The sequence below is a fragment of the Tyto alba genome, unplaced genomic scaffold, assembly GCF_018691265.1.
Source record: "Tyto alba isolate M040663 unplaced genomic scaffold, T.alba_DEE_v4.0 Super-Scaffold_1, whole genome shotgun sequence".
Taxonomy (NCBI): domain Eukaryota; kingdom Metazoa; phylum Chordata; class Aves; order Strigiformes; family Tytonidae; genus Tyto; species Tyto alba.
The window spans coordinates 754606-771502 of record NW_024881261.1 but is presented as its reverse complement, the minus strand read 5'-3'; the positions used below and the strand labels follow the sequence as shown (position 1 = coordinate 771502).

Genomic DNA, 16897 nt, shown 5'->3' with positions numbered 1-16897 from the left:
AGTATCAAACGAAATTTAGCATATTGACATAATTATCCAGAAAGATGACAGATGAATCATTTCAGCATTTCGTTGAAAGTGTATATACAATTCTGATGCCTGATAGACTGCTATGTGCTAGACTTAACCTTACTTTAACATAAACAGAAAAGGAAGCAGCCATGAGGAGCAGCTTTCTTCAAAGCCAAAAAGGTCCTGCACTTGGACGAGAATATTTTTTTCTCCTTTTCATGTTCTGAGCAGAATTAATTTTCCAACACCAAGTGCTGCTGCTCAACAGAATTAAACCTCGTTTTTTCTGGAAACTTTACATTTGGAAGTATGAGACTTCTCGTATGAGCTTGATAAAAATGTCAGCTGCTATTTTTTAGTAAGATTTTGAGTTAGGTTTTGGTCTTTGATGATGAGCAGAAGCCAGAAGACCCTGAGAGTCCCTGTTCTTGACAGGAGTGTCTGGGGAGACTTTCCTCTGCTGTTTGCCTTCTCTTTACAGTGTTCCCCTAATGAAGGGCCTCATCTTGTATTTAATCATCCTCCATCATCTAATATAACCTCAGAAATCTGACATAACTCCACTGCCAGCTTTTGCCTCTTCTTGCTCAAGAGACATGGCTGTAATTAAAACCACCCTCTCCGTGACTTGCACACTACTGGGCATTACACTTTCATTAGCCATGAAAGTCCCCTGTGGTCCTACAACGAAGCCAGGAGGGAATTCACGTGGGTAGTTTGTGCCCTGAGCACACCAGAACAGTGCCACAGACACCTCAGTGTTCATCAGTTAACTGAGGCTGTGACAAAACACCTTTGTTAGCAAGCTGTGCTAATGACAGCACCATGACTAATAGTGTCTGTGCTCTTGACTCTAAGAAAAGCTGGACTCCACCTCATCCAGACTGCCACCGGATTTTGTGCTGCTACTGTTCCTCAAGACTGACGCTACTTAATGCATTTTAAGTATGCAAAAAGAGATTTTCAGTAATTGCTAAAAATTTGGGCGCTTCTGGCCAAACAGGTCTCAGATCTCCTGAGAAACTGCTGCTTTTGCAAAGTTTCCAGCCATCCAAACAGCTTCCTAGCACCGAATGCAGCAGGTCAGGCAGCTCACGGGGCCGTCACCCGCTGTGACACTGCCTCGTTAAAAGCAAAGGACAGCACAGTTCATCTCCTGGGCCAGATGCAGATTTTCTTACCCCACGATATGACCAAAGTAAGATGGGAGAAACCGGCCAAGATGACCAGACCACAAAGAAATGAGAGAGGTTAGAGCTTTCCTCTGATGGCTCAGCTTATCTTCAGTTTATCTTAGCAGCGTGTGGAGACACAGAGGCGCTTGCCTCGCCCTCTGAACTAGCCTGTGCTACTTCACAAGTTCAGTATTGGACATTTTGCACAGTTTCAAAGGCCGTTTTCCTGCCCCACCCTAACACCCCGTCCTGGCCCACGCCCGCAGTCGCACACCAGGAGAGGGTTACAACCAGAAAATTCAGTCGTTTTCCTGAATCAAGGGCAGGTTCACACAGCTCCCGCCCATGGGGCGTGGATGTCTCAGATAAACAGAGGGGCAGGGCTGCTGTGGGGCGCACAGCACAATGCAGGTGACAGTGACGACAGAGCAGCGCCGATGCAATGAAGTCTCTGTGTGTGCAAGGACGTACGCACATGCACGCACAGACACACACACCGAACCCGTGCTTGCAGTGCAAACAAATGGCGTAAAATGCCGTGACAGGAGCAGCAAACACTTATCTGCACAGGGACTGAGTGAGAGTCGGTGAAAAAGAGAACAAAAAAAGGAATAAAACTAGGAAATCAACCAGTAGCTGATTTTCAGAGCTATCCAGCTTTTTGATCATCACCTCCCACCTTCTCCCACACGCTTGGCAAAAAAAACTTGTTAAAAATAAACAACAGAAACTCTGCAGCATAACTCATTTCTGAGTGGGAAAACAGCCCAAGGCTTCAGAAAACCCTCTTGACCACATTGTGCCAGCTCAGTCACCCGGCACAACTTCCACCACCTTCCTGACTTCCCGTCCCCACTCACAACCCATAAAGCCTCTCAGGAACCAGAGAACATAATGAGTATTTGCCATGAAACGATCACAATGCTGGTAGTTTAAAGTACAGCAGTTTCACCAAGATGCCAAGTATTAAAGCAAAGCCAAATGGCAACGAGGTATTTTCCTGAGCACGTTTTTCCTGTGTTTACTTAGCAGCCATAATCCGACAACAGAAATAGCCTGTTTCAGCACCGTTACTGTTTCAATAAACCCTAAGTACATAACAGCAGGCACCTGACAAAACATACAAGCAAACTCAAGAGGGAGCGTTCAATCCTACCTTGCCAAAGCTGCCCTTCCCAATCGCCCGGAGAATCTGGAAGTGGTCAAAGTTCACTACAAGGTAAAGAAAAAAGAATGTAAATTTGTAAACGCTCTACTGCAAAGATCTTACATTTAAAAAGAAGACAAGGAGACAACCGAAGAACATTGGTCAAGCTTTTAATAAAAAGTCGCCGCCTCCCGGGGGAGGTGCAGGACAGCAGTTGGTTTTTTCCCACTGGTGTCTTTGCTGGGTGCCCCAGGCAGGCGAACCCAGGCGGAATTAGATTACTGAATAAGCGGTGTAGCACCAGCTAACCCGCAGCTTCCACCCGTGTCGGTACGGGAGGAGTCTCACCGAGACGCCGTAAGCGCGCGAGTGCCCTCAGAGCGTGGCAGAGCCGGCCAGCCCCCCGCCCCACACCCCCACGGCTCCCCAAAACGCCTGTGCACAGCCACCAGCCAGCCGGCCTGGCACTCGTGCTTTCCAAGGGGTGGCAGGCAGAGGATGGGGACTGACCTCCCCTCTCCTCATGTCCAAACCCGCCTGGACCAGATCCGCTATCTTTTCCAGAGCCACGCTGAGGGGTAATGACAAGAAAGGCCAGCGCTGCCATAACACTTCAGCTATTGCCTTGATCAGCAACCACTGCAAACAGTATTATTTTTACTAAACTATTGCTGTGATCTAATCTAATACCAGTCTTAAACAAATAAAAAAGATAGGTCTATTTATACCAATAATGAGATAATCCCCATTGCCATATAGTTGGGAGCGTCTCGCAGGCAAACAAATAAATAAATGCCATCACAAAAGCCAATGTAAAGGACACAGCCTTGCTCCCATTTCACAAACTGCCTCTCTACACCTCAGCTCCTTTACGTCCTCACAGCTCCGTGAGCTGCACGGCTGCAGACGAAGCCCGTGGTGCACACCTGCGCTGCCCAAGCACCAGCTCGAGCTTTTGGCCAGCCCCGAAGCGGCCAGGCTGGACTAACAGCCATTGCAGGTCCCCTCCGGCTGAACTGTTGGGTTCCACTCCCGGCCCAGCGCGCCCTCAGCGTGGCCAGACGCGTGCCAGAGGAGCTCGGCTCGGGGATCTGCAGCGTGAGTGAAGCATGAGGTGGTCAGCAGAGAGCACTGAACTGTTTGACTGACAGCGGAGACCGAAATCACACAGGAAGAGTGGGAGCAAAGAATTCACCGCAAATATTCCGAGTCCCACTCCCAGATCTTAAATAAATGCACATCTGTCATCTCTGAGGATGAATCAAAAGCCCACGCATGCCCGTGGAGTTCCTATTACCCTTTTGTGCTAGGCTTATCTCCAAAATATTGTTATTGTCACTTTCGTGGGACATTTTCTGCAGGAGAACTCGGACAACTTTGCCAAATGAAATTGAAAACAGAGCCTGGGCCAGCTCCTACCGCACATACCCCCGCACTCCCAGTCCATTCCATCAGCGAGGCCGGAGGGCAGACGCACCTTCTCCTCCCTGGGATGCTCCCGGGGACCCCAGGAAAGACCAGGTGGGGGAACCAGCGCTGCCCCGTCCTCCCGGGGGCCTCCCACGCCCCAGCGACACCCGTGGTGCGTCAGCTCCTTATCGCCCCTCTTCTCCACGGGTGAACCCCGTGCTTTCAGCAAGGGACGGCTCTGGGGCTGAGAAGCCAGGAGGTACCAGCAAGGACACGGGTAGCGCCCGGAGCCAGCGGCCGGCTGAGCCGAGAGGCGGCGGGAGCTGGGGAGGGGCCGCCGGGCCCCTCCCGTCCCAAAGGACCCAGCCCTGGCAGGGGCCCCCGCAGCCACCGGCACCAGTTTACGGAGGTTTTTTTTTCCTGCCGCCTCTATTAGGGAGCCTGTAGCGAGCAACGTGCAACCGCAGCTACATCTTGCTCACAAACGTTCCCACTGAAATTCAGAACGCTAGCACACACAGCGCTGAAGCATTTGGGGTAGCAAATCCAATTTTTCTGACGTGGAAGCTAGTCCATTAATTGAACTTCTGTCAGTTAGAAACACTCAAAGAGGAAACCCAGCTATAGTGAGCACCTTTAAAGCACAGCATTTTCTTGGCAATTAAACCACGTGCAAGCGCTCATGATCTGTGATTGCTCCAGGAGGGCAGTTTTTTGGCAATTCTTTATTACAATGTTAGGAATAGTCTGTAAAAAAGCATTGCTGCTGAGAAAACAAAACCAAAAAGTGTCACTTCCATGTATCCATGACTACAACCGATCTAGAAAGCATGCTCTAGTCAGCAGTCAAGAAACAAATCTAGAGATGAATATTCACCAGGCCCTTGAACCTATCAGCAAAGATGTCACTCTTAATAAATTAAATATATAGTTCTGATGACCTGAAGTTCAGATGATGTTAGATGAACGGGCGCTGACTGGGTTCTTCAGTTTCATTATCTTCTGCAGGAATTAGTAAGCAATCCCATTAAAGAAAAAGCAAATCTCCACATTTGAGGAAGAAAATCATAGTAGCAGCATATTGCTTTCTGTGCACGACACACTGGATTTCTAAAAATGACAGCATATCACTACAGAGTATGTGATTATCCCTGAAATAGAAATCCCGAACCTGCCTGGAACAATTACGTATGCTCCAGAGACTCCACTTTCTGCGAGCTGACAAGAGAAAGCCGTCTCTCACCCGCACCTAGGAGAGCTGGTTATTTGGGGGTGACTGGTACGAGCCTGAGTCACGGGCGGCGGTGGGGGATTTGGCGACACGCTCCCAGCGAGCAGGAGGTGGCAGCTGCTGCCCGCCGGCCGGGGCCGAGCTCACCCGCTGCTGCGCCTGCAGCGCGGCACGGCTCTGACAGGCAGTCTGGCACCACAGAAAGGCTTTGGGCTGGAGGTTGGCCCCGAGGAGCCCGCGGGAGGGGGCGAGGGAGCTGGCTGCCGGGTACGGGCGCGCGGTGCCGCGGCTCGAGGGCCCCATCTGTCCTGGTGCTTCGGCAGCGCCTCGGGAAGGAACGACGCTAATTGTTCCGCCCGACCGCTCTAGCAGCTCGTTATCAGTACAGCACCTTCGCAGGTAAGCGGAACTGCCGGGCATAAGACGCTGGTATCTACCACGAGAGAGACATGCCTCTCTCCCTGGCACCAAGTGACAAACCGTGAATCGCAAATAAATCCCGTGACCCGGTTTTGCTCAGTTCGCCGTGGTTCTGTTCCCCGTCTCCAGTAACGCGTGAAAAGCAGGACGGCAGGGTCTCACGCGCCTCCTGGACCCCACCAACCCTCACGCAGCCCGGCCCAGCCCACTCCACAAGGGAGTGCCAGGTGCTGCGCTGACATCTCTATAATTAAGATTTCATTGTAGTCACAAAATGTACTGTGTGATAAAGCAGACTGGATGCGCAGCTTCTATTTTCCAGTGAAATAAAGGGAATGAAGAACACGTTTCTCTGCAAAAATTCTTTATACAGAAGGATGAGTGTGCCTCAATGTGAGATGCAAAAAAAATTAGATTTTGGTCTTTACTATCTTAAAATTACAAATGTTTTAATTATTTTTGCTGTCTATTCTGCATTTATTTACAAGATTTCTAAAAGTGTGGCAAGATAAAACTACCATAAAACTTCAGATACACAGTGGACACCCAGTGAGGGTTCAACAAACATCAGGAATGTCCAATAGTAGGAAGACAATGGCTGCTGTTAGTAAGCCTGGTATCCAGTATCCTGGGGAAACCAGAAAATTAAAGGTCACGTTTTAAAGATCAAGTCAACTTTTCACCATGTGTCTGCCTGTTTTCCAGCTTCAGCAACAAAACCAGGGAAGTTTTAACGCCAGGAATGACTCTACAGCACTGAAGACCTACGAACTTCTTTGAGTCTTGTAACAGCAAACGTGTAGGGCTGGTATGGCACGATCAACTTTCTCTATCAGTGTATTTCTATATGTTGGCATAATTAATAGCATTTGTCTATCTATTCTATTACTGCAACCTAGCTTTGGAGGAAAGCACCACAGTAATTGATGTAGAAGCACTAATACGCGGCCACAGGAACCACAAGCTCGCCGCCACAAAATGCCAAGAGTTTCATCCCGCTGAAGAGGAGCTGCAGCCTAGACTTAAAAGTCATCGCCCAGCCCGACTCCAGCCAGCAAGGAAGGGCCAGCTCTGCAAGCCGGGAGGCGGGGGCCGGGCAGAGAGGGCGGGCTGGGCCGGGGGGCGCGGGGGCAGCGGCCCGAAACGGCCCCCGGGGAGGCAGCCCGGCGGGCTGAGCTGGGGTCGGGGTGCCGAGCAGCGTCTGCCCAGCGACGGCGTGGGGCAGGGCAGGGAAGCACCGAGAGCCCCAGGGACGCGCAGGCACCGCTGCCGACCGAAACCTCAGAAAACGGGCAAAGAAGTGAGGAGCCCGCCGAAAACAGCGGGAGGGACGGGGAGGGGCAGGACAGCCGCAGGGACGGGGAGGACTCGGTCTGGAAAGCTCTCAGACCGGAGGATGAACCTCGCGAATTGGGAAGATCGGTAAGACCAGGGAGATGAAAAGTCAGATTCGTGATTATAGATGAGGTTAAGCCGCCTGGGGGGAAATGCAGAGGTATGTGACGGAGAGAGGGAGCAGAGGGCAATGGGGAACAGCATCAGCAGCCCTCCCCACGCCTGAAACCCTTCGAACGCAGGGCATCCGTTTTCCTCTAACTGGAAGGCTCCATATGGCGCAAGAAACCACTGCTTTCCTTTCTGTCACTGGAAAAAGCACAAGCAATATGTTCGGTCTCCAACACTGCGGGCTGATCTGTTTTGCCTATTCATATCCACAGAGAAGATTACACGGGTGAGCAAAATGGAAATACGGTATAATATGACTGACAGGAAACTCAAGTGAGCATTAACTACCCAGGAATTCAGGGAATGCCGGTAGATAATGAAAAAAATTAAAGGTATAATACAAGCCCAGTGCTATAAATGAACCCCTTTAGAAAGTAAGAATTCAAACATACTGTTAGGAAGCAACTCTGAAGTTGTGTAAAAACAGCAAGTTATTGTGTGATTAAAAATGAATCGCTGCAACTCCGCAAGGAATCAAATATACCATGCAAAGCAACTGCAAAGCCATTTTAGGAAGACTGGGTTATTGATATTGGGTACAAAAATGTTTGCATTGGCCAGAAACCGTTCCTAATTAGCATAAAAATACTGCTTGCATTGGCCAGGAACTGTTCCAAATGAGTGCAAGTGTATTACATTCGTCTGCTTCTCCATCAGTTTGCTCAGGAGGTACTAGAGATCGTGGGTAACAAGACAGCACCTTGTCCCTTGTGTTCTGTAGGCTTCACAATCGCTATTTCTGTTAGGAAAAACTACCTTACTTTGCAATAACAACCCCGGGGAAGCAATCGGGTTATTCATTAACCACCCAGCTGAGCTCTCCGCGGGTGCAGATTAGCGAGCACTAATCGAGTTCACGGTGGTCTTGGCCAAAAGCACAGGAGACAAGCGTGTGCTCCACACCCGCAGGCGGGCGGGCAAACACACGGCTGTTTGCATCCGCAGCTCCCCCGGCAATCAGCCACCCCCAGCTCCAGGGCGAGATGTTTTCGGGGGGTGGCTGCAGGAGGGCAGCCCGCACGGAACACTCGCCAGAGCCCCCCGGACCGCCCGAAACGGGCAACTGATGCCCCGAGGCCAGTGCTTCTCCGTGCTCCCATGTACCCGGCTAGTATTTCTAGAGGGGTGCTGCCTCTCAGCAAAACTCTCTGGCCAATGGCCTGGATTCTGCTCGTAGCGATCGTTAAACAGCTCCCCAAGCCCATTGAGAGTGGCGGTAGTGAAAATGCGAATGTTCTCCAGGGATTCGCCCCGCTACCCGTGTAAACGCCGCGGTTGGAGCACTTCACGGACCGCCACGTGCCCCTGCCACAGCCGCTCGGCCGAGGGGAGGAGGTGGGTGCCACGCTGGAGAGTGGCAGACACCCCCCAAAAGCAACCCTTCCTGCACGGGGAGCTGCTGCCCGGAATACAAGCAGCCCTACTGCACCCCGGACACAAGTCCCTCTGCTCCCGTGAACAGCAACTGCAGGCTTCTTGGGGCAGAGCCATCACATTAAATTTGTAAGGGAAAAGTTTATATGCAGCTGGAATAAAATCTCACCGGCAAATAATCAAACTCTTCCAGCGCACCGAGTCTCAAGTGGAGCAGAGCTGAAGCTGTCTGATCACCGTATCGTCTTACCTAGGACTGCTGATTAGAGCCCTACCAGGAACGACAGGAACACGCTGTTTTCATCCCAGCTCCTCGGATGTTTCGTCCTAACAAACCTGAGACCTGCCTCCTGGGGCAGACGCACCTCTCGGGGGCTAACACTGAGGTGCAGGTTTTGATGCAAGAGGACCCGGCGAGGGAAGGCTGATGTGGCTGCGAAAATGAGTCTCTGCCCTCACAGCAGCAATCCCAGCGCCTCTCCCGTCTGCCAGGCAAAAACCTCCTCCTGTGAGGAAGAGTGGGGAAGGACCAGCGCTCTCCGAGGGACCCCTTGCTGGGAGCAGAGAGCTGACGGCTCCGGTGGGTATTTGAGCATTACTGATAGCTGAGATTAGCTTTGCTGAGTGATGGCAAGCCGAGATTTTTCCAATTTTCCTATCTTCTTTTAGTATTTTCAACTATGGATAGAAAAAAAAAATGGGGAAAAAAGCAACCTTGGGTGGAGGAAGAGTAAAGCTGACACATAAACTCTTCAGGAACAGCATGTCGAGTGCTAAATATGACATTAAATCCATGATGATCCAAGCACTGCCCCTCCAGACACAAGCAGCAGGGTGCCCTCAGCTTCAGAGGCACAGCGAAAGGCCCGGAGCTAATTTTCCGTGCCAAATAATTTAAGCTCAGCCTAACGTGCCCGTGATCACCCAGCGCATCGGCGGTGCTAGGCAAAGGTAAGCTCGCCTACCACATCCCCCTGACTCGCCCGGTCTCTGGGGGCACGCGGGATGGAGCAAACAGGACTTGCAGGGACGGGACCCTGCGCGGAGCCACCCTGCTGTGCCCCCGGCACTGTCACACTGAACAAAGTCACGCTGGTGGCGAAAGAGGAAGAGTGGGAGGAGGACTGGACACAGGCTCTTCCTCCACTGCCTCCACCAGCTCAGGCACACAGCTGCCCACCTGCCTTTACAGGATAATCGCCACTTCTCCCACCACAGCACTAGTAATTATTTTTCCTCATCTCTCCCTGCTCTTTATCCCAGGACAGAACAAGAGGATCAGGAAGGTCATCTGAGCCATTTAATCCTGGGATAGTTCCACCATAATTATAAAGTTTGATTTTTCCAGCGGCACAGAGGGAAAAAAAAAAAAAAAGAGGGAACCAAACCTCCCCCCAGTCACCTCCTCACTTCTGCAGGCCAGATCCCCTCCAGACCGCCCGCCAGCCGCCACGCCGGGCTTCCCCGGTGGGCTGTCCCACGCCAGGAGCTGGGGACACCCCCTCCGTTGGTAGGAATAAAGGACACGGTGCACTTCGGCTGCAGCCCAGATGAGAGGGAGCAGGATGACGCCTTGGGAATGGTGCTGCCACCGCCGTGCTCGGTCGCGTTAACTGCCGGGCTCTGCATTTTCAACGTAAAGCACTTGCAAGAAAAGGCTCCTATAGGAGGGTGCGCGCCCATACAGACACGCACCCCACATACAGACTTGTGCACGGGAAAGGACTGACCAGGCAGTAGGCAGAACGGCTCCTCACTGTTCATATTTTCCCCTTTCTTCCGTTTAATTGAGAACGGAGCGTGAGCTCAGCCCTGGACACAGGCAGGGCCACCTTTAGGGGCACAAGCGACCAGCAAGACAAGCCGGGGGGTCAGCTACACCAGGACAGCGTGCCGGGCTCGGTGCCACGGAGCACCCATGGAGCACCCACGGGGCACCCACGGGGCACCCACGGGGCACCCACAGGGCACCCACAGGGCACTCATGGAGCACCCACGGGGCACCCACGGAGCACCCATGGAGCACCCACGGGGCACCCACGGGGCACTCATGGAGCACCCACGGGGCACCCACGGAGCACCCATGGAGCACCCACGGGGCACCCACGGGGCACTCATGGAGCACCCACGGAGCACCCATGGAGCACCCACGGGGCACCCATGGAGCACCCACGGGGCACCCACGGGGCACTCATGGAGCACCCGCGGGGCACCCACGGGGCACTCATGGAGCACCCGCGGGGCACCCACGGGGCACTCATGGAGCACCCACGGGGCACCCACGGGGCACTCATGGAGCACCCGCGGGGCACCCCATGCCCCCCCGGGCCGAGGGCAGCCCCGCTCGGCGCGGAGGAGGCGGCAGAGCCCGGCTGAACGCCGCGGGGAGGGCAGCGGGCCGGGGGGCCGGGGGGCCGGGGGGCCAGCGGCGCAGGCAGGGAGCTCAGGCCAGGCCTCCTGCTTTTCCACCTCCAGGAATCCCAAACCAGATAACCAGTTTCTAACGGGCCAAGCAGGTAAATGTTTTAGCCAGCTGGCCAAAAATTACCTGTAAAATGTACTACAACGTTCCTTCCTTGAAAGCATGGCATTTTGCATTAGAAAATAAATTTAACTACCACATTCCACCTTTTATCAAGCTGAGAGATTAGATGTGTACTCTAGCCTTTACTTGTTTTGTTGCTTTTTTTTCCCCATGTCTACAGCTTAGAAAATTTTATTTCAAGTAACTAAAATTGCTTTACCAAAAAAAAGAAGTCTTTATAGCACATGTTTATAGTAGCATAACATTAGCAAAAAACATCTGCTAAATGTTACTTAATGTTTTTGCAACATATGCTATAAATGATAAACAGATAACTTTAGGTGCCTTATAAAACATTTAGGTTGTATTTTGTTCGGGACTGGGTTGTGACTGCTAAAAGCTCTAATCTGAACAGAAAGCACCTTACTAAAGCTAAAAAGTTTTTGACAAATTTATTCCAGAAAAAAATATAAAGCTGGCTGCACCAAAACAGTGAGTTCACTTCCTCTGTTTAATTTCAACTTTTTACAGCACAGAGGGAGAAGAGAAAGTCTCTCTTCTTCTGGAAGGTTTTCAAAACTGACCTTGGCAGTACTTTTCTGCACAGTAAGACCTTTGCGTTGTAATTTTAGAAGGTAAAAAGAATAAATAATTACACAAAATTAAATGCTTGGCCAAAAATGCAGTTTTGCTTTCTCTGCTGACAAATGTGGATTTCAGGTCCACTACCCCAAGCGGGTATTTCACTCTGAAGTGCTGCTGAACCCCCAGCTCTTGGCAGGGACGGCACGGGAGGGGAAGCCCCAGCCCTGCTCCACGTGGCTGCGAGCCCTCCACGTGCCAGAGCACCCAGCCCCGGCGCCCGCCCCGGCACAGCGCCTTTGCCGTGTCCCCCCGGGCCGGCACCCGCCCCGTGCCAGAGCTACCCCCGAGATACCCCCGCCACACTGCCCCGCGGGGGGACGGGGGAGCCCTGGCACCCGCCTGCCCCCGCTCACACAGAGTGCCCGGATGACGCTCGGCTGATGTTTGACTGATGCTCAGCTGATGATGCTCAGCTGATGTTCGGATGATGCTCAGCTGATGTTTGGCTGATGATGCTCAGATGATGTTTGGCTGATGACACTCGGCGGATGTTTGGCTGATGCTCAGCTGATGATGCTCAGCTGATGTTCGGATGATGTTCGGATGATGTTTGGGTGATGATGCTCGGCTAATGTTTGGCTGATGCTCAGCTAATGATGCTCGGCTGATGTTTGGATGATGCTCGGCTGATGTTTGGCTGATGATGCTCGGCTGATGTTTGGCTGATGATGCTCAGATGACGATGCTCAGCTGATGTTTGGCTGATGCTTGGCTTATGTTTGGCTGATGTTCAGCTGATATTCAGCTGATGATGCTCAGATAATGATGCACAGCTGATGTTTGGCTGATGTTCGGCTGATGATGCTTGGCTTATGTTTGGCTGATGCTCGGCTGATATTCGGCTGATGTTTGGCTGATGCTCAGATGGTGATGCTCGTTTGATGTTTGGCTGATGTTCGGCTGATGGTGCTCAGCTGATGTTCGGCTGATGCTCGGTTTTTGATGATCAGATGATGTTTGGATGATGATGCTCTGTTGACTCGCTACTGGGTGTATCAGCAAAGTGAGCCGGGCCAGAGCCCTCACCGCGCTGCAGAAGCAGCACTTGGCTTCTTGCTACAGCTCAGAGACAGCATCCTCTGGGCACTGGTTTTGATAGAAAACACTCTCATAACAACAACAAAGTATCAAGTTTTCTTGAAAACTAGGCTGAAAACAAAGTTTGAGGCATCTTTGCCATTTCCATCTCAAACTGAAAGCTGACGATCTGTTTTGCTCAGCACAACAGAAAAGTTTGGGTTTTGTCGGCCTCAGTTCATTCCATCCATGGGGAAGATGTTAATGTTTTATGTACATGTTTTGGCTCTGCAGTGGTAAGGTTTGCTGAGCAATGCCAGTTTAAATACAATTAGGGAATTCTCATAGGAGGACGCAGAAACCTTTAGTAATCAGAAATAAAATCCAGACAGTGAAGAAATACACATTCCCAGGAAGAAACTTATTACTATTATAGTCCGCCAGCTCCAATCCTCCAAGTTTTATGAAAAGGCAGCTACTGACTTCGGATGAACCAGAAGTCCACAAGGGACTCTTGTGATGAAACAGAAAGCACGAGGAATAAGAATAAAAGAGAGAAACGTTTAGAAAGTCTGTAATAAAATTGGGGAGGTAGAAGTTCAAGAACTATTTCCAAAATGAAATTAAAAGATACATGAAGAGATGGATCTTTTAAAAGTCCAAGTAATTTAATTAGGAATTCCTTTGATGCAGGATTTTTCTCCGCTTCATGGGGTTGCGTGCCTAGTCTCGTGGGACCCCGGTTCATCATTTCATCTCCTTAAACATAACTCCAGATAAATGCTTTTCACCCAGCCAGCAGGAGAGCTTTTATGTCACTGCAGCCCATTCAGAGAAATCCTCCCTTGACTATTTCCCTCTGAAAGTCACCTTGCTCCAGCAGCCACGCCAGTCGCCCACCTGAAGTTCTACACCAGCACACCGGGAGGCTGCTGCCCGGGACAGCATCCCCCCGCTCCCCGCCCGGCCGACCGGGCGTGAAAACCGCAGGGACCGGGGGGGCTGGGTGGGCTGGGGGGTCCGCGGGGCCCCCCACGCCCGGGAGTGCTGCTGGCTGCACTCCCCTCTCGGCCCCGGAGCCCTCGCTACCTCTACTAGAGAAAGGAGACCAAGGATAAAAAATACACTAATCAAAGGTTTTTTTATGCACGGACACCTTTGTATTTTGATAGCAGCCGTAACGCCAGGAACGCGTAAGACGTAGAAACGAAAAACGCCCGAGTGCCGGGCTCGTCCCCCCGGCGGGGACGGGTGCAGCAGCGGGGCTGGCCCCGCTCGGCAGAACCTCTCACCTCCTGCAGACGTTCAAACCGCACGGCGGCTTGCTGCTTCGCCACAGCCTTCCTCATCAGACCTGCCACCTCATAAAGAATGGATATTGCAGCGTTGCTCAGCCTCCACGCCTGTGGAGAAAACCTGCACCGCACCCACGAGCTGGAGCTGAACTGTAAAATATTTAAGCCCGTCCAGCGATGCTTGATGAATGCTGACAACACGGGCCACGCCAGTAGGGCTTGCAGCTAAGCTTGTGCGAAACCGTACTGAGGAATCACGGACTCACAGAGTCCCAGGGTGGAAGGGACCACAAGGATCGGCTGGTCCAGCCTGCCTTGACAAAATCCCAGTCTAGACAAGCTGGCCCACACCCCGTCCAGCTGAAGCTTAAAAGTGTCCAATGTCGGGGAACCCACCACTTCCCTGGGGAGATTATCCCCGGGGCTGGTGGCTCTCACTGGGCACAGGAGCCGTGCTGCCCTCCTGCACAGGATCGTAGTTTGATCTGAAAGCACGCTACCTTTTTCATGTTATAGTTTCTTCTCTATGTTAATCACTTTGAAGTTGCTAAATTATTCACCGTTCAGAAAATACATTTTCATTGCCTAGAGTTGGCAATCGAGAATGACTTACAGAAATAGGTCATCCTCATCCCGTAGAAGAATTAACATACACTTCATGTGCTTCCCCCTGCCACAGTTTCCATTTTTAGGTTCTGCTCCACGTGAGGATGGGCCAGATTTAAACCGTCTGCATTTTTCATGCTGTTCCATCACAGTAAACCCACAGTCTTCACAATGTGTCCTGACTTTACATTTCTAATAAACCGCACCCAGCAGCAAAATTAATAGACCAACTTCTGCCTGGTATTCCCACAGACAGTGAGCAAAGCTTTAACAACAATAGCAAAGGATACAACCCAAGTTTTCCAGTGCCGCTACCTCAGCTTGAGAAAGCACCCTGCTGCCTGGAGCCTAACCATCGACCCACCACCCCCCTCGGCCACAGGGTTTTTTCATCTGCCTCGGAACGGGGAGCAGGTTGTGGTTTTCTTTCTTTTCTTTACCTACATACCTACAAAACAAACATTTAACATAACCAAAAAAAAAAAAAAAAAAAAAAAAAGAAATTTTTTGCTGGCACATTTAATTTTCTGTTTTTACACATTTCCAAATTAAATACAATTTGCTAAGGACTGTTCCCCAGCAAGCTGTTAGCCATAATATGCCCAGGCTGCTGTGTACTGGGTCCACATTAATTTTTCCTCACTGGGAACCACAGAACAGGGCGCTGATCAAGCTTTCTGCTCCTGCTAGGCTCCACATGGGCAGAGGTGGCACTCGCCAGCATTTGATTACATGGAAATCGCACTGGTGTCTCCAGCCTCCGGGAAACGGGATCCAGCTAAGAGGAAGCAAACAGCACATGAAACCAAAGTACAGAGCAAGAAATCTTGAACTCGCCACCACTGGAACTGATGATAAAGAGCGAAAGCAAGACCTGAGCTCGGCGTGCAGCCAGGGGAGTGAAGCCAACCTGGCTTGGCCGGTGCAAAGAAGGACGGAGGGGGACCACAGCACCGCGCAGATGTTACAGGGGACAGGGGCCACCACCAGCCCCGTGCTCGGCTCCTGCCTCCCCCTCTGACCCCGAGCGAACCCAGGCGACTGGCAGAGCCTGTTCTGCAGCCCACAGCACCCTCGCACCGTGTGTCACACCCACGGGAGCGAGCAGCGGGGGCCCGCTTCTCACCAGGAATTGTGCAAAGGTGTCGGAGCCGAATTACACACAGACGGGACAGCTTGCTGCTGGCAGGTCAGCGCTTGCACCCAGGGGGATGCAAAGCAGAAATAACGAGGAGAAGAGGCCCACGAACCCTTGTTTGGGAGTTCTAAGGTCCAAACTGAACTCTACTCACAGCGGCAGTGGTGGAGCTTGCGGGTATTTTGGCCCAGGGAGGCTTTCGGACCGACTTCAGCGAGACAAGGGTAAAGCTTTCAGCAGGGTCAGCGTGCCCAAGACTGGCAGGGAACCCACGGCACAACCCGGTCCTTCGGGCGTAACACTTCGCCGTGGGACCCCACTCGTTTGTGATTCACACCAAGAGAGCTGCTGATCATGGAGTAAAACCTGCCCTGCCATATGCAGTGGATTAATTACCGCATGGTTTTGTTCCCGTAGCAGGTTGAAGCGATCATTACCAACTCAGGAGAACGAGTGCTAATAATAGTATTGCTCACGGTCTTATTTCAGCATTCAATTCAAACCAATTGTTCGGCTCAATAGCGAATATCTTACGCTAATTCCTACTAACTTTTAATACTCATATATTGAGAAATACAGAGTTCACACCGAAATGGCACAAATTCTAATACACAGCAGGATTAACTCTTCATGCTTTAAACTTAATTATGTGCAGTCAGGTGGCACTTGATATTCCCTCTTCCTTAGCTAAACCCAACAACACATGTTTAATGATTTTGATGCACATACGCTGATGGAGCTAATTAGGACTCCTGTAGGGCTGAGCTCAACTTTTTCAGCGTTGTCTAAACTGAAAACAAAATGTTCCAGAAGCCATACTGCGCAGCACAGGCTCTGTGCAGACAACTTGCTCCTGTAAATCTACAACAACCCAATAATGTTTTCAGGGGAAAATTAAAATATCTCAAAAGATAAATATGGAACACTCCATTTCCTGGGCTTTCAAAGTGTTTCACCACTGATTCCAGCTTCAAGAGGATCAAACCAGGAACCAAACTGAAACCTTGCTTAAATACTTTGAAATTAATTATGCTAAAGGCTAAATAAAATAAAAGCTTAATTTAAAAGTACAACCAATAAAGAAAACAAATTCCTTTGTCTGCGACTCAGTATTGGACGTGAGAAGGGCACACTGATCGATCTGGGCAGACGTTAGCTGCTCTATCATTAACCTGGTCGTACGGTGTATTACCGCGCCGTTACAAGCCCAGACGGCGGGTTCTGGTGCACGTTAGCTGGCTGGGCTATGGGGCAACCTTTCTGCTATAGCCAGGGGCACCCAAGTCCGCCAGGAAAGAATGTCAGGCCAGCACCCAGGTAGGGACCTTGCCGAGGCGTGCCTGGGCACCTCAGCCATTTGTGTCCCCAGGGCCGTCTACCCACGGTCTGTGCCAGCA

The 16897-nt window shown here is 51.3% G+C and overlaps 1 protein-coding gene across 2 annotated transcripts in view; it reads right to left on the bottom strand.

Annotated features, from left to right (window-relative positions):
* Positions 1–16897, bottom strand: part of STK32C (serine/threonine kinase 32C) — an 89974-nt gene that overhangs the window by 42196 nt on the left and 30881 nt on the right. For both annotated transcript variants that reach the window (XM_042789988.1, XM_042789984.1), the window contains one exon: positions 2344–2399. In XM_042789988.1, coding sequence (XP_042645922.1) covers positions 2344–2399 — 56 coding nt within the window. The remainder of the gene's footprint in view (positions 1–2343; positions 2400–16897) is intronic.